Source organism: Syngnathus leptorhynchus, chromosome 16 (genome assembly GCF_054491065.1).
Source record: "Syngnathus leptorhynchus isolate UIUO chromosome 16, UIUO_Slep, whole genome shotgun sequence".
NCBI classification, from domain to species: domain Eukaryota; kingdom Metazoa; phylum Chordata; class Actinopteri; order Syngnathiformes; family Syngnathidae; genus Syngnathus; species Syngnathus leptorhynchus.
Genome location: NC_141210.1, coordinates 5,259,266 through 5,282,436, shown reverse-complemented (window position 1 = coordinate 5,282,436; position 23,171 = coordinate 5,259,266). Strand labels below are relative to the sequence as shown.

At 47.1% G+C, this 23,171-nt stretch overlaps 1 protein-coding gene across 6 annotated transcripts in view; it reads right to left on the bottom strand.

The window, feature by feature from the left end:
• The window catches only part of plekhh3 (pleckstrin homology, MyTH4 and FERM domain containing H3), a 39,881-nt gene that overhangs the window by 2,408 nt on the left and 14,302 nt on the right, over positions 1–23,171 (bottom strand). For 5 of the 6 annotated variants that reach the window (XM_085933286.1, XM_085933285.1, XM_085933284.1 and 2 more), the window contains 11 exons: positions 14,967–15,025; positions 9,668–9,762; positions 6,753–6,935; positions 5,555–5,712; positions 3,890–4,013; positions 3,514–3,811; positions 1,718–1,925; positions 1,425–1,552; positions 1,002–1,122; positions 444–920; positions 111–302 (listed from right to left, as the gene is read on the bottom strand). In XM_085933286.1, the coding sequence (XP_085789412.1) occupies positions 111–302; positions 444–920; positions 1,002–1,122; positions 1,425–1,552; positions 1,718–1,925; positions 3,514–3,811; positions 3,890–4,013; positions 5,555–5,712; positions 6,753–6,935; positions 9,668–9,762; positions 14,967–15,025 (2,043 nt within the window). Of the gene's footprint in view, positions 1–110; positions 303–443; positions 921–1,001; positions 1,123–1,424; positions 1,553–1,717; positions 1,926–3,513; positions 3,812–3,889; positions 4,014–5,554; positions 5,713–6,752; positions 6,936–9,667; positions 9,763–14,966; positions 15,026–19,189; positions 19,799–23,171 lie in introns of those variants that run through there. The other variant, XM_085933281.1, reaches the window with a different exon arrangement.

Below are 23,171 nucleotides of genomic sequence, written 5' to 3'. Positions count from 1 at the left end.
GGACGTACACAAAGACACATCTTTGGCTGTCATCACTGTGTGCCTAATGTTTTGAACTGTATCACATTTTTTCTTTGGGTGAGCATTTTTGTGAATGAAGCTTTGGTTACCTTATTGGTTTCGAAGAGCATGTCCCGGCCGCCGGCGCTGATCTTGAAGGTGTTGCTGTCGGAGACGCCGTACGAGCAGATCTGTCCGTAGGGAAACGACTCGAGGGCCTCGGCTTCTCCTTGGCGATAGAGCGACACGCTGCTGGCCGCCACCCCCAACCACAACTTCTGGGAAAAACTCCCCGTTGAACTCTGGAGGGGGACATTTAAAATTTCAGCGTGACTTCGAAGGCAACATATTTGTGCGAGTCAAAGTGGTGGTTAGGATTGCGGCCTGTGACCAAAAAGGCCGCAGGGTCGATGCCCAGCATCGACACCATAACAACTACTCACAATGTAGAAGTCGACTTCATAGAGCGTGCAGCCGAAGCCGGACCACTGGCGCGCTATGGCCAGATAGGCGGCCATGCTGTCTCTGCAGTTGGAGCCCGCCAGGCCCCTCCAGCGCTCCAAGATGGCTCCCATGACAGCCGCCGCCTCCTCCTTCACGCGGCTGCGGAGGCGCAGGTCCTTCTCAACCTTCTGCTTGTGTGCCGCCGCCGCGTGGCTCCACAGCGCCCCCGCTAGAAGGCCCGTGGGGAAGCGTTGTGCGGCGGGGCAGCCCGTGGGGGCGGCCACCTGGCAGGGCGGCAGCGCCTGCGCTACGAGGATGCGGGCTTCCAGCAAGTGGCCAGGGAAGAGTTGCTCCAGGGGTGGGCAGGGGGCGTGCGTGCTAAAGTCCCCCATGACGGCCTGAAGCCGGAGGGCCGCCAACGTCTGGAGGTCCTCCTCGCAGGCGGGCAGCTGGCCGCGGATCACCATCTCGTGGCACTGTGATTTGGGGAAAAAAATAAAGACAGACTGAGCTCCAGGTGTGCCTAATAAAACGTCCGGCAAGCGCAAACATGTTACCTGCTCAAAGAGGAAGAGATACTCGATGCTGTCCACTGAAATGCTGTCGGCGTCCAGCAGGCAGTAGAGCTTGAAGCACAATTTGCGCTGACCTTTGGACTCGCACTCTTTGCTGGAGATGCTGCACACAAATATATAAATACCGGAAGTCCAAATTTAGTTTGTGATTCAGTGAGCGAGATTTCCGACAACTAGGATGAAACGACATTCCTCTATCGTCGCTAAAATCTCGTGACCTTGACTATCAGGTTTCGTCGTGTTTGACCAACAACACCAAGGCAAGGTCGCCTCTTATCACACCGCTGCAAAATGTTCCGCATGGGAAGCGAAGCACAGCAGATAAAAGTGCACAGTCTGCCGCTCTGTTGACGAACAAATAACCACCCGGCGCACGCACATTGAAAAGCTTTTATTGTGTCTGACCTGGTGAGGATGTCGGCGATGAGCGCGCCGCCCGACACCGGCTGCTCCCACAGCGCGTTCTGCTCATACAGAGCAAACGTGTTTTTGCTGTCTTTCAGGCCGAGCCGCTGCTGCATTCGCTGCACCACCTACGGAGAACACGCAAGTCTCCTTTACATGAAATATCATTTCTGAAAAAAGGATTTGGAGAGATGTGTATTCCACCCGACAGTAGCAATGTGTATTTGTGGCTACAAAGCGAAGTGGGGAGAGTCTCTGTCGCCTGTTCTAGTTTGATATTTCAAAGTCCAAACCTCATTGGCGGAGGTATGCGAGCTGATGTAGAGCTGGCAGCAGCCAGGTCCGGGGTAGTGGACCGTGCACAGCATCTCCTGCCTGCTCATCAGCATCTGGATCTCCTCCCAGGACGGCACGCACTCGCGACACTTGGTCTTCTCCAGAGCTTCGCTGATGAAGGCCGCATAGTTGTCCATCTCCGATTCGGGACTCTGGTTCTGGATCCTGCAACAAATATGGGGGGGGAGGGGGGGGGAGGGGGGGGGGGGGGGGAATTTCAGTCCAATTTCCAATATACAGTGCATATAAAAAAGTCAATCACATAAAATTATTTTATACAGAGACGTTATAATGATATTTTTTTTTACTTCATCATGTTGATGGCTCACTAGGGATTGGAGAACACATGATGTCCATTGTTACTTAAGTAGCTAAATACGGTTCCTCACTCCATAACCCCCTCCACCCACCCCAATGAAAGCAGCGGTTAACAAAAGACAAATTGTTGAAAGTGACCCAAAACCTGGACTACGTCATCCCCCCTTTTGAAGTTTTATTTTCTTTGGGGGCTGCCAAAACGACAAAATGTGAGAACATTTTGACGCTGGCTCTCGGGGACGTTAAAAAGCGCTTCAAAGTCACATTTGCCTTTGAGTTTAGCGCGCCAAACAGGAAAAGGTGTTTCCGTTCCTGCCAAAGGGGCTGACCTGCCGCTTCCTCCTGGCGAAGAGTCTAAGCCAGGCCCCGGCGAGCGTGCCAGTGTGCAGCTGGGCCATCGTATAAAGGTTCCCTTTGAGTGGCTAAGGTGCAAAATGAAATGAAAATCATGATGAAATTATGAGCTCAGTCTTGCGTAAACACCAAGCGGGAAGGAATATTAAAAAAAAAAAAAAAAAAATACACACAAATTTGGACGTTTGCCTCCCAAAAAAATATTGACCATTTTTTTCCGAGATGCCGCAAAAATGTCTGTTTGGTCAAATAAGTTCATCCCGGTTAATATGACCTCAGTCTTGCCTAAAGAAAAAGTAGGAATGGAATAGGAAGGAAACAATTACGTGACATGATGCCAGAATGCACTAAAAAGGAGGCCTTCAAACCTTTTTCATAACAACACTGCCACAGGGGCTCCTGAAACATAATTAGGAATGTTCCAGCAAGGCTGTGGGATCCCCTCATATGCCCCCTTTTTTGCTGCCACTTCTCCTCCCTCCACACATTCTCTGGGGGGCACTGGAGTTGGGGGTTGGAAGCTTTTCTGGGCCACATGCCCGGCCCCAACCTTGGCGCTGCCCAGCTGCAGCTTTCCAAAGGGAGCGGCGAGAAAAAGTGCGTGAGAGCAAAAAAAGAGGCGTCAAGTTATTTGACTCTGCGATCGCCGCTGTCGATAAGGACTCGGCCGGCGTTTGATGGGGGACGCAAAACGCGGAGGAGGGAGATTAGAGGGCTAATAGTGTAGATTAGCATGCGCCGCAGAAGAGCTAATTCAGAGCTGCAAAACCGCGACCTACAATATTTAACGTGGCGCTCTGAGAGGCTGGCGCCTGCTGATTTTTTTTTCTCCCTTCTCTTCACCGCATCAAAGTTCTCACAGAAGCGCCATTTGAGGTGAAGTGACCTTACATTTACAAAATAGAGTACCACAACTCCTAATATCATCAAGTTAACATGAAACACGGTGGCTAGCTTCTTTCTGCAGCAGCTGGAGCTGAATGTCAGTGACTTTGTTTCATTACATGGCGTTTTGAATGTCAGTGACTTGGTGAAAAACGTACTTTATCAGTATAATCGTCAACTGCAGTTGACAAGTTACCTCTTGAGGTGGAATCGCAGGTACTTGAGAACGGCGGCTCCGGGCAGGAAGGTGCAACTCATGCAGGTGAGCAGCTGCCAGTAACGCAGGTGGGCGGCGGTGTAGGGGGCGGGCGTGTGGCTGGTCTGCTTCACCAGCTGGCAGTAGACCTCGTCACGCAGCGGCCGCAGATCCAGACACGTCTGCAGCACGCCCTGGATGATGGGCACGGCGTCGTGCGCAGACTCCAGCTGCTGCAGGCTGTTGAAGAGCTTGACGGCCTCCTCGCTCAACGAGCCGTAGCCCTTGCCGTGGTGGTCTGCGGAACCACGTTCGCAACGGTTACAAACGGGGAGCACGGGCCGACATGAGCGTCATGTGTGTAAAAAAGACTTACACGTGTGCTCCAGGCTACCGTAGGGGAAGGGCAGCAGTGGGGCGTAAAGGGGCCCATGGGTGTACTTGAGGATAGGGTTGTGCTGGTAGATGTGTTCCACCACCTCAGGGTTGAACTTGTTCTCCTGAAGGTGAAAGACAAAGTCGTTGAGAAATTTCACACGGCTGCAGCACGCGTGCGTCCGATCCGGCCCGGCGGGTGATTGAGTGCGTCTGGCCAACCTTCAAAAGCGCCGGCCAGGTCAAGTGATGACCCGGCAAACGGCCGCAGCACGATAGACATGTTATATTTTATCCGCCGGGTGAATGTGTATCGGTCCCGGACGCTTTCCAGTAGCAACAGATGGCTCGCACGCAATACGGCCCGGCCGCACCTGTTGCTTATTAGTAACGCCGCCACCGCTGCCCCACTTATGACTTTCCCCCCAGCCCGCCGCCAGCTTCTCCGTGGCCGCCTTCCAGACGAGCTTACTCAGTGGGGTAGAGTTGACGCATTCCGCCACGCCGGTGACAGCTTTGTCTGTTTGAAGGGCAAGAACGAGACGCTTTCGAACGTGACAATTGAACGACTTTGGCTTTAATTGCGCTTCGACAATAGTCTTGCTCGTGTCAGACAACACGGGGAATGACATGCTTGCTTGTCACATAAACATGTCCATAATTTGGCCTCATTATCCAAACCACACCAAGCATGCAAACAAAAGAGGCTGTGCGGGCGTGTTTACAATAGAGACAGTTTATGTAGCTCTCTGTTTCTTTGATTGCGGGGAACGTGTTATGGAAAAACTCACTTGGTCATTTCATGTATACAAACAAACATTTGACTTTCTGGAGCGCTTGAGAAATCTTTTGTTGAGCTGCGTATTTTCCGTATCTTGCTTTTGTTTGCTGGACTGTGATGATAATAATACACATTTTTAATCAACTGCATTCACGTTCTCAGAAATGAAACTATCAGAAGTAGCGAATTTGAGAAAAATGCCATTTCCTGCATCTGCCCAACGTTTGTCACAAAGTTTCCCGCTTTAGTCACAGAGCAAAAATGTCCCCAAAATACACCAAATCTGATAATGTTAATAAATACTCAGATCCGCACATAGTTTTAGCCTTATCCGGCCAGTAAACAAACAAGCAATTAAACTAAACACGCTGCAAGGGGAAGAGGGGGCGTGGCTAATCAAGCACAACCGAAAAGACGGCTAAATAAGCACTGCCTCGTCTCGCTATTGAGAGATGTCGTAAAAGATAAGCCATCAATTTCGAAAGTATCCAAAGGGGAAACGACAAGACAGTGTTTATCGGACTTCGTCGAGCCCACTGCCTCCGTGGACTGGGCCGAGACGAGACGACTGCCCGCTCGCTCGCTCGCTCGCTCGCTCGCTCTGTGATTCCAGTGAGCTGTTCTCTCTGGCAACGTCGCTTCTAAATATAACTTTCAGTCTAGTTTGTTGACGCATGGTGACTCAACACCAAACAAGAACTTTTATCTCCATTTTCTGCCTCGGGGGGGTTGAGCTCTAGAAGAATACGGTGACATCATCCAGGAGAGAGGGAAAACTTTGGACTTGTGGACTTTTGTGTGGTTACCATAGCGACCGAGGCGAGGGTAATAACCTGTAACCCGCCGGCTGTTTGTGTTTGGTGGCGCCAGGGTTTTGGACCTCACCTCTATATCTTGAATCAGGAGTTGCGTGGGCGTCTCCACGGGCGCTTTGGTGTCGATGATTTTCTGGATGGCGCAGGCCCAGTGCACGGCCTCGTTGAAGTGCTTGGTGTAGAGCCTGTAGCAGTGCTTGCGCCCGTACACCGTGATGCTCCAGTAGCCTGGAAGAAGAGCACGGAAACATCACATGAAATCAAAACACTCTTGGAATCGGTCGGACCAGTGTTCCAAAGTCCACTCTGTGGAAAACCAGAACTCCTTGTATGAGCAAGTCGGGCCTGCCCGAGCTGCGCTTATCAGGCCTTCCTGCTACGTGACTTGGCACCGTGTCCTTCTGTCTTGATCTCCTAACCCCCAAAACGATCAAGTCCAACAGCTTGGTGCTACAGACTTTTTTCACATTCGCTTTAAGCGTGCCAAGAAGGCACTTGTGCGATCCCATTGCGCGAAGTTAGCCCAGGAGGCTCATTATCAGTTGCCTAGCAATGTTACAAACAGTTGACAGTTGTACAGCTCAGTTGGTTATTTTGCTCATTATTGGAAATTCAATCGTGAACTGAAATTTGAATCCCAAGACTTAAACATTCATATTCTAAATTCAAAAAGAGTGAATGGAAATTGAATTCATGAAAGGGGTGTAACAGGAACTCAGATAAGACAAAGCAGAAAATACAAGGAGGAAGCAGACGCGCTGGAATAAGGAACAAAATGGTTTATAGCAGCTAAATGGAAGTCATTACGAGGCCAGAAGAGAAGATGCTTTCTTGCCAAGAAACTTCCCCATAATGCACAATGAGCTGGTCCAAAATATTTGCTTTTGGACCGGGACGCTGGGTAGTAAAATCCCAAAATATTGACAATACTCTCATCCAGATTGGTTTCCTGATTTACACTAAATGTTTAACTTCATTCAGAGAAGGAACCGAAATGCCTGACTGATCACCGAGAAGTTTCTAAACAAACTTTCAACCGCATTTTGGATTGAGCAGCGCTGGGGCTTCCCAAATATACTCACAATTACAGTGCGTGCGGGAGCACAAAGAGGAACCGGAAGACATCACATACATCAGAAAACATGCAAAACATCTGACTCGGAATTTCAGAAAAAGTCCAAATCACGAAACCCCGCACAGGCTGCGAACACCGCAGACAGAGACGTCGAGCGTGAGTCAACCGTATACGCGTGTGTGTGTGTGCTCACCCGTCTCTTTGAAGGTTTGCTTGTCTGGCCAGATGACGGAGCAGAGGCTGGTTAGCACCAACGTTCCCAGTCGGCGGGCTCCCTTCTCGGGCCCGCTGTAGTAATCCAGCGAGTCCTGGCTTAGCACAAACCAGAAGCGCCGCTGCTTGATCCAATTGCCTCGCACCTCACGCAGCAGCCAACCTTCCCAAAGACCAAAAAAAAAAAAAGAAATCAGTAATTCATGTTCATAGATGACGAAATACTTACGACATTTACTACAACACAAAAATAACCATAAACTGCAAATAATGCTCAGCATAACCCATAAATCTCAATGATGCTTATCCCGAATTATTATTTTTGGACCTTGGTGGAGGTTTGTGCTGTACGAGGTACTGATGGCCTGTTATTTACTTTGGGCCAAAACCAAAACATTGTTCTTATTTGAATTTAGAACACGTTCTGGCTGCAGCCAAGTTATCAGAGAACTTCTAAGAAAAGCTCGGCCGGACTCCCAGCCTAAAATGTTTCGGCCTGCAGGTAGGCTTGTCGTGTCGCTACGCAACATCACCATGTTTCACTTAGAATAACCCCAGAGGTCTGTAATTGTCCATAAAGTTTCTGTAAGGGTGTTGAGGTAAAATACTAGGGGGGATACAAATATAGCCAACTAATGGCAGAGGCATTAAAGCCCGCTATGCAGCCGGCATAATTACAGCTGTGGAGTGACAGAAAGGGTGGTGAAGAAACACTGAACAGAGAAGAGGTCAAGAAGAAGAATTTCAAAACATTGGGTTTTTAATTTTTTTTTTTTTTTTTTAGAGTAGTCATTTGTTATCTCTGTCTAAAATGGTAAAGTTACACAAGCAATGCCATTTTTTTTACAGGTAACAAAAAAAGTCCCATTGAAAATGCAGTTTTTAGTCTACATTTTATAATTCAAAACATGGGGCACAATTTCAAACGACCCCTAACCACTTTTTGAAAAGGTGCCTTTCTGCTAAATGTTAAGCACGTAAATTTCAGAAAATGATCAAGGGAAAAATATGCCAACCGACTTCATATGTTGCTACTGAGCCTATTTACTAACGTCCAAAACACACAAAAACTACCGGTAGTTAACTTACCAATAAGTTGACGACATAAGCAACACAAATAACTAGTCCAGCTACTTATTTGTGGAAATATGAAAAAATATATTTGAAAAAAAATGCTACATTTTCAAAGTGGACCCCACCCCACTTGTATGCGACATTGGCAGCGTGCCTGGACGCTCATGTTTGAGCGTGCGTGATTCAAAGCGTCAATTAGGCCGCCAATCTGGCAATGACGCCATGGGAGCATCACGGCTTCCTCTGCGGTTAGTGAGCTGCGTGCCACCTGTCAACTTGTTTACTTCCCTGTGCTCCGCTTGCGCACGTTTCCGTGCGACGTGCATTTCCCAGGCAGCTTGACACGGCCGGGCCAAAATAAAAATCAAGCACCAAGCCGTGTTCTCATGGAAGCTTTCCTGTTTGAGAATTTCTCTGTACGATCTTTCATCATAGGGCAACCGAAATAGTCCTCCTCCGAGCATTAAACTTCCCCACACATTAGGAATGCAGACGAGCCGAGCGGGTGCGAGACACGGGGAGAAGCGCACGCCTAAACCACGTCGACGCCTCTGTCAGACATGGCATGTGGCACTTCAGCTTGCTGTCACTCATAAAACAGATGAGCAGCATTTCAGGCCAGTCCCCCGCCTCCCTCCATCTGGATCCCATCTAAGTCCTGCTAATGCTTCCTCCAGGGGGCCACGGCTCACCCTTAATTTGTTTCATTTGTGACCTTTCAACCCAGCTCCAAAATCCCAGCCCCCTCGAACACAACACACAATCTGGCTCTGTGCATTGATGTTTACTCCTTTTTTTGCCATTTTCAATTTTTGTCCTCGGGAAAGATGTTAATTGGCAACAACAGATTTGAGACTAATGTAACACAGGTTCCATCAAGCCAGTGGGATACAACAAAAATGGAACCCACCATCACTACATATGCCTCCATATAGTAGTCATGATGAATATTCTTATATTATTTACTCGGTGGGGGAATAAAATGTTATCTTGCACCTCACTTAATGAGTGCAGCAAAAAGAGGCCCACACATGAGCGATCGATGGAACGCGAGCGGAGGCGCCATCCCGCGAGTTCGTTTGAACTGTAAATCAACAGCGGCACGTTAATAATCTCTTTCTGTCAGTGTGACCTATTTAAGATGTGGGGGTCAATGTTTACACCCACGCACAGGGCCTTCATGTGGGTGCTTTTACGATATTTCTTTGAGCGGCAACACGGTGAATAAAACGCACAGTACTGTGGTTCATATTTCGGGTCACGGGGTTTACAGTCGCAGTTGCCGATTTTACGACAGTGTCGCAGGGCGAGTGTCGCAACGAGGCAATGTGAAAGCCACCGCAGGATCCAAACGGCATGGACCTTATCCAAGCGCTGGCTCGGAAAGAAAAAAAAAATAAGAAGCAAAAAAATAGGATGAGCTCATCCCTTATAAGCACGGGCAAGGTCTTGTGACGTCAGCAGCCGTCTGTGGATGCGCCCACGTGAGCTGGCGACGACCACATGTGGCTCGCAGCTGTGCTAGGTGACAGCGCAGTGGGAAGTTGCCACAGTGTTTATTAAACAAGTACAGGATTTTGGAAGTGGACCGCTCAGCCAGGCACTGAGACGAAATTGACTTAAGCAATTTGTTCTTATTTGGTTTGTTTGATGACTTTAATTGGTCACAATTTGAACTATCCATGAATATGTTACATAGCTAACATGAACAAGGCCATCGCTCAATCCCGACACACGCGGTAGAGTCGGTGATTGTGTGCAGCATCCGAGCGGGAAGAGGCGAGTGCCAACGACGGTGTTTATTTTACGAGTCTGACTCACCTTTAACCAGAATTTCAGGTTCTTCCTCCAGGCCCATCTTGTTCTTCTCCAGGATAAGGCTCTTCATTTCGTCAACAGCGTCTGATACAGCCACTCTGCGTTGGAGAAAAGGTAAATAAATAACTTGAGACCAATTCCGCACGGAGGACAGCTAAGTGGGCTCTACTCCCCGCTCTCACCCCTGATTGGGGGAGGAAGAAGTTCCATGAAGTGCCTTCAAGTGTTACCTCACAGCACCACTGCAGAGTGTGAACAGCTTGCCTTGCTTTTATCACTATGGCTGGCGTGTCAGGAGAAAAGGACTGAAAATAAACGTGACAGGGCGACGCCGACCCCGCCCGCCTGCCAGCCAGCGACTTCGTATCGCTTTTGGAAGGTTCAAGAGGTCGCAGGCGTGTCGAGTTCAAGCGCTAAACGTCAAACATCTGTTGGTGGACCTTTTTCCACTTTTTATCCCCCTTCCATGCATCCCTCTTCACTTTTTGGCCATTTTGGCCATTGTGACATTACATAAAAAATATATTTAAAAGTCTTCACGTCCATTTTGGCCTCTAAAAAGCAATAAGTGGGCGATACATAAAGTGTCACCAAGCTGATTTGTGAGCGTGAGAGAGTGAAACGTAAGCAGACTAACAGATGAAGCTTGCAAGTAGCTTGCATAGCTAGCCGCTCCTCTTCGTTGCCACTCGCTAGGTTCTCTGTGCCGACTTAATCCCCATGTCAAATGGCTTCCTGCTCTCCACAGGAAGTGGCCCGGCACGGGGCCTCCTCCGTCACAGCCTCCGCTGGGGCTTCTGGGGAATGCGGGGGCGGTGGCGTGCTGTGCTGTGCTGGATGGAGGATGAAGGGGGAGTTGGGTCGGGAGTGGAGGGGGGGGGGCGCTTTGTGGATGTAGCTGCTGGACAGCTGTGCACATCCAAAAAGCTCCACATCACCCTTGGAGAGGTGGGGAGGGGGAAAATTGGCCTTTGAGCAGTACAAGATGTCTGCTTTTCAAATTAGTGCTTGCCATCTTTCACTTTAGTGGAAATTTGGATGGATTCAAAAGTGGAAGACCCCAAAAGCAAAGCATAGCTTAAGTTACATTAGGTTGCAAATAAAAATGCTAGCTTTGGCCACAAAGAAACCTGATAGTGCTATCAAGCAACTTTCTAGAAAGATGGAGTCACAAACAAATCCTTTCTGTCGTTTACTTTCAGTACATTTTTGAGGAGACAACTTTTGCAGTTTTGAGTCAAACCCTAAAAGAGTTTGGTTAGAAATATTTGTCAAGATATATGTCAATGATGGTCAGTGTGCCCTTAAAAAAAAAAAAAAAAAAACATTGAAAAAAAAGTTTAAAAAACAAAAGGTCCATTTCTGCTCTGGTTTGGACTGTGCTGGTGTTTTTTTTTTTTGTTTTTTTTTTTTTTTTAGGTTGGCCCTGCTTGGTCTTAAACAATAGAATCATCCCAAGTTAGCAGGAGTGGAACGTGGCCACATTTTCCTAGAAAACTAGACCGCTCCAAAGCCAAGTTTGCTTTTGGAATTCCAAGAATATTATTACCGAGATGGACCGCCATTAAAAATAAACGGTGCTTACAGCTTTTTCTTTGCTGGGATGACGGCAGTCTTCAAATCCATAAAGTGCTCGGCGCAAAGTGCAAATAAGTGTTTTTAGCCATTTGGCTTCTTTAAATTCCTAAAAGCTCATGTGGCTCACTTCCTGCTGCGCTTGCATGCAAAGCCAATGCAGATATAGCGCAGAATAATCCAAGACACTGCAAATAAACACTAGACCTGGTCTTGTCTGGACGGGGTTTTTATGTACATCTAAATCCCCGTCAGCGTATGGACTAATTCTGCCCGGTCTGCATTCATGTCTCGGTTTCATCGGCGCAAGTTGTTAACGACCTCACCTCGGAGGCGTCCTCGCATTTCTGTGTTTATTTTAACGCCCCTCAAGAGGGCGAGGCCCCATCTAATTTTTCATAAAGAGACGCTTTGCTATGTGTTAGCTAGCTTAAATATAAAAGTGCCAGTCGGTTGGCGTCAACAACTATAAGCGTGAATATATATATAAATATATATATAAATATATATATATAAAGTGGGCCACTTGTTATGTATATATTCCGACTGATGTTTTCCAGTGCTTTCAGATCAATAAGGACACAAATGACAGGAGAAAGCGGCGGATTCATTTTCTGAGCAAGTCTTTGTATTTTTATAAGGGCTTGGGACAAGCCTCTAAAATCAATCAGGAGCCTCGGGTCCAATTCCAGTAAACTTGCAAAACAGACATTTGTTGCCTCTACCGAGGAAATTTGCAAAGAAGCGTATACTAACAAAATGCGTGCACCCCAACAGAAACAAAAGTCGATTATTTTGCCCAACAGTACAAAAAAAAAAAAAAAAAAGAAATTCTAACTTTCCTCAAACGCATCATTACATTACGTGGACTGCACAGGTCAGAGAAACTATCACAAAGTTGACTTTAAAATTTAACAATGGGAACAAACAAAGACAAATGAGACACTAAGTGAAAGAGGGGAAGTAGTTGTTGAATGACTGTGATGTGAAAAATACAAAAGAAAGATCATTTAAAAGAGGAAGGGGAAAACGTTGATGAGCGTGACAAGATAGATAAGCTGCTCAATACTCATCTATTCATTCCTAATGAAGCCATACCACCACTGTGTCCGTGGTGGTGCGTGCCCTACTTTCTTAGTCTCACATGACTTTCATACTTAAATTAAACAACCTCAGAGCTCCTAAAAAAGTGACCCGGCAACCAAGCTTTAGTTGGGATGAAAAGAGGAAGGCGATGACAAGGCTAACACTTCAGACCAAAGAGGAAGGAACACGCGAGCTAGCAGCATGGCATCATGCAATACCAATTGCCAAATCATGATCGTGTACTTGCGTTCTATCAGCTCAAAAAAACAGCTACTCTTTTCTTCACAACATATTTCAAAAGTTAAGTTTTTCCAATAGTGTTCCTCTCAATGTTCCAATTGGAGTAAACACGCATAGAAAGCAGATAAAGTGGTTGCGCATTGACTTGACTGTCTGCTCCAGTAATTGATTTTAAATCGAGATTTAATCAAAACACTCAGACGCTAATTAAGGTTTGAAATGGAGGGGGGGGCGACAAGGCATCCTTGCTCTCGAGCGTAGATGACCTCAATGTTTGACAACAACCAGAGTCACAAAAATTGTAAAAATAAATAAATAATAATCCACTCTCAAAATAACTCGCATTCAAGTTTCTGTGTGGATTCCTGCCAACTAACAAAGAAACGACTATGAAAACGTCACCTCATTAATAGATGTGGGGGGGGGATAAACTACACTTGAACTAATTACGCATTGTTGACGCAATAAACCACTTGTGAGCCTCCCCAGTGGTCCGAGGGGCAGCTTGTAGCTGAAGGCGGGCTGGTGGGAAAAAATGGGAATGTGGTGATTAAGACTGGGCCTATATGACCTTCCAGCTAAAAATACACCGTTCACCCAAGACCGCAGCCAAGAAATCACTGGACTCAACGCAGGGGAGGGGAGAGGAAAGAAAACACATCCAAAAAAAAAAAAGAAAAAGTCATGTTTTGAGAAGGGAGGGGTGGTGTGACAGGAAGTCTGAGTATGTGACAGGAGAGGAGTGAGAGTGTGCGTTTGTGTGCATAAGTGCCCGAAATAAAAAAAGAAAATGTCGTAGCAAAGCAATGAAGCCAAAAGAAATGATGAAACTTTCTATATGGGCTGAACATGTCAACTGTTTGGGACGGTTAAATATCTGACAGGCCGGACAGACGGACACTCAGACAGGCAATTAAAAAGAGAGAGGAGGGGGGGCTGTCTCACACACTTCACACTTTCAATGCGCACGCACGCACGCACATTAGATACACACTGGCCTCTTTCAGTCATTACAGTCTGGCAGCTGACACGCAAAAAAAAAAAAAAGACTTTTTGAAGGTCAAACGTGAAAGTTCTGGACAAGTGTCTACTTCCCCTCTTGTGCTTACAAGTTGCGCTGAGAATAAACAACAGAAGGACGATGCCGTCCATTTGAATGACTGACTTTCTTTTCAGTATTGGGTTTGACAAATATAGAAAGGCTGCAAAATGCGGAACGACCTACTTTGGAGCTGTGCTGCATGTGTCACGAAAACGCAGATAATGGACGCAATGACTTATCAGTCTGCCGTGGCTCCGCACAGGCGAAGGAGTGGGCGTGTTTCCTCGTTGGCCAGGTAATGAGTGACTGCGAGCGCTCTCTAATCTCGACTCTCAGCTGCTGTGATTCCAGCAAGGGCCGCCTTTTGACACGGTCCCTTTAAAGAAGTTAATTATGTCGTGTGCCCGAGGCTGTCGCCGCCACATTTTAAGAGTGACACACAGTTGTGCACGCACTCACCAGTCCAATCAGACAGTCAGTCCCTTCCAGCATAAAAAAAAAAAAACGCTTTCCTTCTTTGTGACTCATCGTCTTTTCAATCTTCAGATTGTACAATAGAGATTGCTATTGAGGGAAGCGTGGGTGGTTTGGGAATAAGGTTTGGCGGGCACGATAAGGGCACGATGCCAGAGATAGAGCTCGGTCACATCACTGTCTGAGATCACAGCCCGGCACTAATAGTCGAGATGAGGTTACCCACCCGCCCGCCCGCCACCAATGAGTCACCGAGCTTGCACGCCTATGACGGTTTTCAAGCTGCTTGGATTTATTCGATACAGTGCTGACTAGGACAGTGTACAAATATGCGGTGACTCCAAAAGAGAAGCAAACTGGCTGTTAATAACAAACTCAGAATTTTCCAATGGAGGGGGATTGTAAAGTTTGATTATCCTGGACGCTTAACATTAGCTTCATCACCTTCTCACGCAATGCTGATGGCAGATACGGCCTTTGGAAGGACACTAAGCAGAACCAAAGTGTGAATGGAAGCAGAAATGTTCCGACTGCTTTCTAGCTGGGGTCGCTCCACCACCCGAAACATGACATGCTGTTGTATTATATGCGGGAAACAGAGCGGGCTCTCGCAACTGGCAGTTGTTTAAAAGTTTCAAATTAAACAACGTCACACATGTGCTAGTACAATACCGGATAGTTGAGGCGGACCAGACGGATTTTAGGATCAAAATAAAAAGGGGGGGAATTCACAAGGGAGAACCGATACCAATACACGTGTAAAGGTGCATGTAATGTTTGCACACACACACACACGTGAGCGCCTACTTAGATATGAGGCCTCACGAGATAACGTGTGCTGTGGAGGGAAGTATGTTTGACTACTTCTACTTTTCTGCCACTTACCCGTTTGTCCCATTTGCTGTACGCGTCGGCTGAGAAATGTGAATCACCTCGGCTGGACTCTGTCGGCAGAGGAGAGAAGAAAGGATCAATCAGATGTGCGGTGCTAACGCTAAACAACAGATACAGCAGCTAGTAGCTGGCATGAAACTGAATATTGGATCCAATTGGGCAAAAGTCAATCACCCAGTTAAAATGGATCTTTGACGTCTATAGCCGTCAATGGTAGTAAATGAGTTAGTAGAAGTAATAGTCGAACGATGACTAGCCGCTCCTGTTCAGAAGTCTTACGGTTGACCGTGCAGTCTTAGAAAAGCCTGCACCTGCAACACTTGGCTTTTACTTGCAAGAGTAGCAAAAAGCAAAGCAGCCTCAGTCATGTGGAGCGACGGAACACAGGCATCGTTTGTGCGACAGCTGCGTCGATCCAAAGTAGCAAAACCCCAAAGATCTCTCCCAACAGGTTGTTCACCTAAAAATACCTCCGGACGAGTCTTTTAACCAACAAGCTCGTAACACTAAATCATACTGGACGATTTGCAAAAAAAATAAAATAAATAAAAAACCTCAGTTTTACAAGAATACCAATCTGTCATCCCAAACTAATTTTTCATCTGGAAAGCAGACATTTCTCTTCACAATGTTTAGACTTGGGCATTCCCGAGATGACCTCGGAAAACCCCACAAGACATCACTCACAATTTGGAACCGTTCCTCGTTCGGGCAGGGCACCGCACACTTTGTCCCTGTGGCTTGACTTCGTATGACTGAACCGCAGTCTGAACCTCAGCCTTGGACCGGCTCGTACGAGCAGACGGCTCAACCCCGAGTTGCCGCTTTACCTGAAACACTACCCGGGTCAGCAAAGGGGCCCGCTCGTACACACACACACAGAACACTACTACCGGGCAAACTAGTCTAAGTATAGCCCTTTAGCCCTGCAAAAACACTCCAGTGCTTCTTTGCGGATGGCTCAAAAATAACCGACTAAACAAGAAGTGTCAATTTATAGGCCGGTATGGAGTTGTGAGATATTTGTGAATCAAACTAGCCTAGGGAGCAAAGGGGAGTTTGAAGGAGGGGATTGGATTAATGCTTAACACAGGGAGAGGTACTGTAAACGTCCAAGGAGACCGCCAAAAACAACCGACCCACGTTGATGGTCAAAAATGTGTAGTGTACTGTAATTCCCTTTTGCCCATACGCATGTTAGCTATAAAAGCCTGAGCCAAGCTGACAACGGCCGTAAAGAAAAGCACCGGCCGAAAAAACAAGAAATGAGCGCTAGTCACGACAATGGTTTCAAAGCCATAATTCCATAATGTAAACCGAAGCGTGCGTCAATAAACCAAAGGCTCAAGGCTTTCAATATTGTGTGTAATTCCAAACAGAACGTGACAATGCTTGGTGGAGTCAGTGGAGTAAATTGGCTGTGGGATGAGGAACGAGGATAGCGTGCGATGCGGAGCCTTGGCAAAGGCTCCCTCTTGGACGGGTCGGGGATGAATCACTCCAGAATAGAGCAGGGCATGGAAGGAGAGAGGGAAAGATGCCGTGATGCGTTTCGTCCCGTGGCCGGCTTCCACTCTGGCTTTCTTTGCCCCCCCCCTTCCTCTTTTCCCTCCCAGTCTACTCTCCCGCTCCGCTCTCTCTTTCCAGCTCTCCTGGGAGGCTGAGTAACCATGAGGAAATGCTTGGGCTCAGCCAGTGTCGGTCCAAAGAACAGATGTGTGGCCTGGAGGTGGTGAGGTGGAGATGCAACGGAAACCAAATATAAAAAGCCGAGCAAGACGACGAGCGAGCGCCGACGACAGGGCGCAGCAGCGATGGCGAAATGGGCCATTTTCCAATAGGAAGCAAATTTTTCATGGTATCCTTGGGGGAGGGGCTTAAGAATTCAAATTCAGTCGAACCACAATCTCCACCCAAGGCAAATTTTCATATGGCAGAAGCAGGGGTCTAGACTTAAAAGGTGCCTTGGATTGCTCCACATGAAGGATGGCAGCAATGGTGGTTTCGCGTAGTTTCTCCACAAAAACATTCGGTTGCTGTGGTCTTCCCTGCAGCGTTTAAAACCCAACATACACACATCTAGGGAGGTCCGAGCTGCCGCGTGAAAATGTGTCGTCAAGCTGCGCAAGGAAACGAAGCCTTCGGCACAGGCGGAGGAACGCAGCCCCGAGGGACTCTGGAGCCTCCAGTCGAACCCCCCACTCCCACCTCTGTTGACACCGAGCAAAGGCAAACACTATCAACTAAGATGTGTGTATTCTGAGGGGAGGGGCTGGCGGGAAGTGTAACAAATTGCTCCGCTCCGAGACCAGGTCAGCTGATGGTATTGGCTCCGAGTGCTTCAGCTGTGGTCTTAATTGAGAGCTCGGTGTGAACTATTGACTCTAGATACAGGAGATCCAGGGCAGAGAGGAGCGGAGCGAGTCAGACCTGCAGGAAACTGGATTCGAGGAAGTGCATCAATTCTTTCGCAGGAAGAAGATCATTCCTGATTAACTAGAAGTACAAACTGATATGGAAGGACTACATTAATGTCTTTGCCAAAGGTTTGTAGAAAATAACCTTGCACTGTTCTTCAGCATTGATATCAGAGTCAATAAAAGGATTACTGCAACTAAGAGCGAAGCTAATAAAGCCTAAGACGACGCCACGGCGGCATCTCTTATGATCAAACAACAGATGTCAGATGCCTTATCTGAGAGAGAGAAGGGGGGGGGGGGGGGGGGGGGGCGCTGCTTCACTTGAGGCAATAACTCGGCGACGCTAATCTTTTGTCAACGTTTTCATGCAAATTGCTACGATCCCGCACAGTTTTTTACGAGTGCACCGTGGGGTCAAACGTGGACAGATAAGAAGTAACGGCTCCATGTGGTACTACTTACACCTGCAGTTCTTTAGACGTACCTCCAGATTACGGAAAGGTGGAAAGAAAAACAAAAGACAACTGTTTCAATGTGTCTTGGCATGTCTGGAGAACTCATTAGCTCTTCCAAATACTTCCATTTGATTTGACAATGATTGCAGTCTCACATTGCAGTCCAAGATTCCGACATTTATTCAGTACACGCGAGGGTCAAAATGTTAGAAACAGCTCACGGTAAGATGCGGTGCAATTCTACACCATTGAAAACTACAACCAGAAGAAGATTTTTATGAAAGTGTCCTAGCTGGGGATATATTGGATTGTGTTTGACACTGACGGATAGAATCTATTCTTAAAACAGATTCTTAAAAAATTTCAGACATGACTCTTGACCACACTGGCAACCAATTAGTAAGAAAAATAAATAAATAAATAGCAACACATGGAGCCCAAAAGCCACTGGCTCACCGGGCATCTGCCCTGCAGGCTTGATGACTAGTCCAGCACTGACTGGACAAACATAAACTGTCTTCATCTTAGAACCTCAGACATTTTCTACAGCTCTGGTACTGTAACTGAGATGTTTCCCAGTGAGTGCACTAAGCACATTTTCAGTTCCAAAAATAATCCAAATCAATTGTTCCCAATGCAAGACTATTCTAGGCCTACAAATGTTGCAGTTTAAGCAAAGTCTATACTGTATAGGCACGTATAGAAAATCAGCCACCTAAACATGGGCGTCAACAATGCCCCCTCACAAGGGAAAAGGGGGACGTACAATACTGATCTCTCTGTGCCTGATCACATGACCAACATTACAGAGGGGACAAGGCTGCAGTCTTATTTGAGGCCAAACACACAAGGATCCCTTCAACACACTGGTGCTTGCATCTTTGAGTGCGCGTGTGTGCGTGTGTGCGTGTGTGCGTGTGTGTGTGTGTGTGTGTGTGTGTGTGTGTGTGTGTGTGTGTGTGTGTGTGTGTGTGTGTGTGTGTGATTGCACAATGATTCCCAAGCTCATTGCAAACCTCAGCAGCTGCACACACACACAAACACACACACAATTGAGCGATTCCCCCATCACAAAGTGAAGATTTCCACAAGGCACATGCAAACATTTGAGTTATGTGCTTCACAATGTGGGTCACTTAGAAGAAAAAAAAAACCCTGCGGTCCAAACTGAAGCGATCAAAATTGCAATTTGCAATTAATTAAAAGCACAAAGTGAATCCTTAAAGTGTGTTTTGTGCAATGCAAATGCATCAGTGTGCAAAAGGAGTTGATATGCATGAGATAGCAACACATGGAGTGGCAAAAGATGTTTTGGGGGATGCAGGTGGACACTTCTTACCTGTCCATTGGGAGTCAAGTCGTCCTTGTTGCGCAACTCGAAAGACTCTTCCTCCTCTTTCTCCCCATAGTCCCTCCCAAGCAAACTGAAGCCCTGGCGGCAGCACAGCAACCAGCAAACACCTTGCAAAGGCATTCAAATGAGGTTAAGTGTGTCGCCTCGTCGTATCCAGGTCGAGGAATTCACGAGTGGTGGTGGCGGCGGGGCGGCCTCGGTGTTGAGCGGGTGCAGCGTGCGCGCCTCCGCGGAGGCAAACTCTCCATAGAGACCCGACGACAATGATGAAGTGAAGCATGCGACTCTCCACTTAGGTTTGGACACAAAATCTCCTTCGAATGGAAGCTGCCCACTAAACTGTTAGAGGCGACTCAAGAAGTCCACCAAGAAGTTCACTCGTCTTGAAGCAAAAGCCAACAAAACGCAAAGCTAACTCCATACGAGGAATTCGGGGTTCAAATACAAAGTTTCCTGCTGTTTAAAATGTCCTCAAAGTTGGCGGAATCTAGTAAATAAAGTTAATAAGTGACACGGGAGCTTCAGGCACACGCCGTTGCTCTGAAGCGTGCAGTGGCTGAAGCAAACTAATGGGAGCCAGAAACCACGCCCAGCTACAATATGATTGGTCGAGAGCCTACACTCCCCGAAGCGTCATCAACATAAGGCGTGTCCATCTAACGCTGCCAGAAGATCACGTGTCCTAAAGTGACGGCGCAGTACCAATCCTGAACATCACCATGACGTGGAATTTAGTTTGCAATGTGCCATGCACATGTGCATATTATATTAAAGTAAAATATGATGACCTCTACAGTTTTTTTGTGTAAATATAGTAAAGGTAAAACTAAACAAAGCACTCTCAATTACATTAGACAAGGATATGTCTGCTGTACAACACGTGGTCAACATGACACAGTTACTATAAACCAAACATAAGCATAGACGGCAGTGTGTACCATTTGAAATGATTATGAATGGGAAATTTGCATAGTTAGCTCTGCTTTGTTGACTTTAGCACATCCTAGTAACTGAACAAGTCTGGCATGCAAATGGCTTTCGACCCTTTTAAAGACGTCCATCCTGCTTCTTTTTAGTCGCGCTCTTCTACTTAACTGCACAATTGACGAAGAGGGTGCAGTTGAAGGCCGGAGAACTGTGTTAAATCCAGCCCCTGGGTGCTCATGCTTATTTCCCCCCTTAATATCCCTTCATTTCCCCCGTCTCAGCTCCACGCAAACTCCCCAGAAACTCACACACTCAGCTGGCTTTAACTCCTTCCTCACTAGGACTGCAACCCACAACTAATGGATGCACCTTCTGACTGTGACCATTCTTTCAAGCTATGCCCCACATCGACACGTCAATGAGAACCAGTCTGTTTTTCTTATGCATGCAGCAGCAATATTCAAAATTTCTTCAACTGCCTTCTTCAAAGTAAAGCAGATAAAGCCCCTTCCCCCAACCCTATCCCAGTTACTGCAGGCAGAATTGTCTTTGGACCAGATCCTCCCCCATATCCCAAAACAATACACTGGAGGCCCTCCGTTGCTTCCACAGACATGCTTGGAACATATGTTTTATTTTTAGTGGAGAGACCCCCTTGGTTTAAAAAAAAAAAAAAAAAAAAAGGGGGGGGGGGAAATCCCTCCATGGTTTTTGGTGGTTTCAGTTGAGCTGAAATCAAAGTGTAAAAAGTCCTCAAATATCAAAGGAGAAACAAATGAGCAAATGTCCCACGCCGCTGCCGCGGTGTCTTCAAGGATCAGCTCTTCCAGGAGAAGAATACGTTTACATGCACGCCAGATAGAACCTGATACCCTCAGAAGCGGGCCAGATGATTCGGTCAGGCACCCACTGTGAATTTCAAGTACAGTACTTCCTGAAGGAGGCCTCGACACGACGTGCGGTGCTGCGAGGCGTGCGTACACATTCCCAAACGCTGAGGGAGACAAGCCTTTGTACGGCTGCTATTATGCTTGCAAAATCTAAGACTCCCCCAACTTCCTGTCGGCATCTCCTGCTCGCATTTGTTGAAATGGAAAGTGCGGAAGTTTCCACTGGAGAGGCATAGTAGATACTGCTGCACAAAAGAATGATACTTTAGGGGGAAATTCAGGCCTCTTGAGGTATAATCGATGTCAGGATTTGCCAAAATATCACATATTAGCATAACGCTCGTCATACATATATACACAAAAGAAATGAAATGAGGTTGGCCTGAAAGTGCTCAGGAAGTGAAAATGGAAAATGGGCACTTTACACACTGCCGGGTAGACTTTGTATTAAATTTCAGAGAGCGTTCTGAGGGGATTTGAATCCATTCTTTCCCGCCTCCTGGCTATTTAACGGGAATCTCCCGCACTAAGCGATAGCTTTGACAACTTTAGATTCTTTGTGGTCAACGCTAAGTTTACGACAGTCAAGTTGTCTTAATTAGGATCATTTACAAATATTGTTTTGGTTTTACTGCAACTTCTGATTGTTTTCAATCAATAATGAGGCGCGTCTCAACATTTTTACTCGAAGGATCATGTGCGGAGCTGATTGGAGCCAGAGGCGCTCTCCAATGCGCGCCTCTCGGTCTGGCTCCGACCCCGTTCCCTTTCGACTCTGATCCGGTGGGATCCTGTTTCTCCGCAAGGCCGTGTCGCAGCCAGAACCTTATGTTGGTGAGCCAGATTGATTGTCAACAGAATGGGATGTGAAATCCAGCCTGCCAAAGCAAAGCCGGCTCACATTTTTGGAGGGTACACGTTGGGGTTTCTTTGGGCCTCCATCTTTTGAGGTTCCATTTGCAAAAAGTGTAGCTTCCAAGTGCGGTTGGCTGGCACATAAAGAAATTAGGATTAATTGAAGAAGAGAATTAAGAAGAATTAATTATCACTTGCAGGCTTGTGAACCTTTTCTCTAAGCTTATCTGACAAGCTCCTCACTCGGGATTTAGGACAGGAACTGACCCCCTTGTGACCCTTCCCCAACACACATGACTCAGACGGGATATCCTCTCCACACAGTCCAGCATTGAACTTAACCCTCATCCTGCTGTGCTACGACCAGCGTGGTCCGTCCAGGTCCAACGAGGGGCGGGGCCAAGAGTCGCTGGCCGTGTCTCAGCGAACAAGAGGGCTGCTGTTTGAGCCCCACTGGGTGCTGGTAACAGGATAGGCCTGCCGCGGGGGACGCTTGACACCCCCCCCCCCCCCCCCCGACAACCGTGTCCCAACTGTGCATCCAGCTATGCGTGCGAATCGTGTGTGACAGTCGGTTCTCCGGAGGTGCAAAAAATTTGGATGGAATGATGATGATGAAGGGAGATAATTATATCAATGACAAAGAAATGAGAACCATCTGCCTCTCACTGCACGCACTCAGAGAATCTCTCCAGTTTTTTGTATTTGTTTTTTTTTTACATGGGGACAGCGGAATTGCAAGCTTCGGATGGGCATAAATGTTTCTCCAAAACTGGTCTGAAAGAAGTCTACCAAACAATTATAGGATTAGGTCCAACATCTGTGACTTACCAAAATCAAGTGGAAATTCTTCACAGAAGAGTGGAGCAGTTCTACCTGAAGTTAAACCCCACATGGCTTCCTCCATTTCTAAAATGGATTCCCACAGTGACTTGAATTGCCGGGAAAGATCCCTAAACATTTTAATTGTCCACTTATCGAGAATACTGAGTCATGGTGTCAAGCCACAAGTCGTTAACTTTCTATCAAGGCGTGTTTAAGGTCATCAAGGAGTTGACCCACCAGTTTCCAAGTTGTGACTCACATCTACATCCCCGCCGCAAGCCCTCCAATGGGCCAACTGTGTTATTGGAGGCGCCTCCACTGTTAAAACCGCCGGCGTTACATAATGACTCTCTACAAAAGACTCGGCTCCATAATTCACCCGTTCCTGGAATTGTAAAAAACGTGACATTCCGTGGCGACATCAAAACGAGAAGACATAATAGCACACTTTGTCGTTATCTCCAACTGTC